The sequence below is a fragment of the Chrysochloris asiatica genome, unplaced genomic scaffold (assembly GCF_000296735.1).
Source record: "Chrysochloris asiatica unplaced genomic scaffold, ChrAsi1.0 scaffold00061, whole genome shotgun sequence".
Taxonomy (NCBI): Eukaryota; Metazoa; Chordata; class Mammalia; order Afrosoricida; family Chrysochloridae; genus Chrysochloris; species Chrysochloris asiatica.
Window position 1 is genome coordinate 12,488,591 of NW_006408579.1, and position 1,434 is coordinate 12,490,024.

At 36.1% G+C, this 1,434-nt stretch overlaps 1 protein-coding gene across 1 annotated transcript in view; it reads right to left on the minus strand.

Annotated features, from left to right (window-relative positions):
* Positions 1-1,434, minus strand: part of ATP6V1A (ATPase, H+ transporting, lysosomal 70kDa, V1 subunit A) — a 76,248-nt gene that overhangs the window by 27,391 nt on the left and 47,423 nt on the right. Inside the window, exons 7-8 of the mRNA XM_006864174.1 lie at positions 1,032-1,194; positions 417-525 (exon numbers count right to left, since the gene is read on the minus strand). Of these exons, the coding sequence (XP_006864236.1) occupies positions 417-525; positions 1,032-1,194 (272 nt within the window). The remainder of the gene's footprint in view (positions 1-416; positions 526-1,031; positions 1,195-1,434) is intronic.

A 1,434-nucleotide genomic window follows, 5' to 3' on the forward strand; every position in this document is an offset into this window, starting at 1 on the left:
TGGCTTACAAGCTTTCAAGAGGGAACCTAGATCCAGAGGGCCTGGAGGAAGGTAGAATCTCCAGTGAGTAGTATTCAATCTGACTAGGCAGGGAGGATGCAATGAAATACAGACGGGTCTCTTGTGGTGATGATGATGATCGATAGATTAGACAGATCAGACAGACAAACAAACAAACAAACAAATAAATAAATGTTACTTGATAAAGAAAAAGTTAGGAGCCCTGGTGTGGTACTATAGGATAAGGACCACACCACAAGGTTGGTTCAAACCATAAGGTCTGCAGTTTAAACTCACCAGCTGCTCCTCGGAAACCCTGTTCAGGGTTGCTACAAGTCAGAACCAACTTGATAGCAAACCACCACCACCACCATAGCTTTAAACTTAAATTACTTCATTCCAAATTACATACTCACCAGTATAAATAGAGGCTTCTCGAGCAGCAACAGGCATGTTGGAGGTATTTGCAACCAAAGCTGTCCTCTTCATAATTGACTCTATCTTACCGTCAACTTCCATTGTGAGCTGTAGACAAACAATGTATTTAAGGATCCTCTAAAATGTTTAACATTTTAGTCCATTTTAACAACTTGCCTGTGTTTAATCTCTCCTATAACCAGGTCTAATCTCTTCTCCCTGCCCATGGTACCATGAAGAAAGAAGGTACTGTACTTTTATTTCATAAATAAAATCCATTATTTTATAGGTAAAAGAAAAGAAATATCACTACAATAACCTTAGACATAAAGCTTATGTACAGTTAATACCTATCTGTAAATGTTTTGCTATTTTACCTTTCTCTCAGTACTGAAAACCACTGACCAAAAAAAGAAATTTTCAAGTGTTTGACTTGTAAAAATTCAATTCCTTTCCTTCAGTCTGTAAATTTCATCAAATATACCTAGGAAATTTCTTTAAAAGATCCTTGACAAATGACAGTATTGCTCTAGACTCAGCTTCATTAATTGCCAATGAAAGTTGATTAGTGGTATTTTCTTTGGGCTATCATTTGAAAATTTATATATACTGACCTCTGGGAAGTCACGAAGGACTTCAGACATTTCATTCCCTCTTTCACCACATCCTACATAGATGATGACATCACTGTTGGAATATTTGGATAGAGACTGTGATATCACTGTCTTTCCACAACCAAAAGCCCCAGGGATAGCAGTAGTTCCTCCCTGCACACACCTACACAAAGAACAGAGTCTGGATTACTTTGCATGCTAATAAAGAAAGCAAGTAATCATCAAAGAAATTCAAGTTAATGAAGGAAAACACTTTGAATTACGTAATTATATTATTCAAAGTACTTTCTTTTATGTTTATTTATAAATACCACACATATATTTATGTAAATATATACAAACATACAGTTTTATATATGTTGTTTGTTGTCAGGTGCCATCGAGTCGGAACCGACTCATAGTG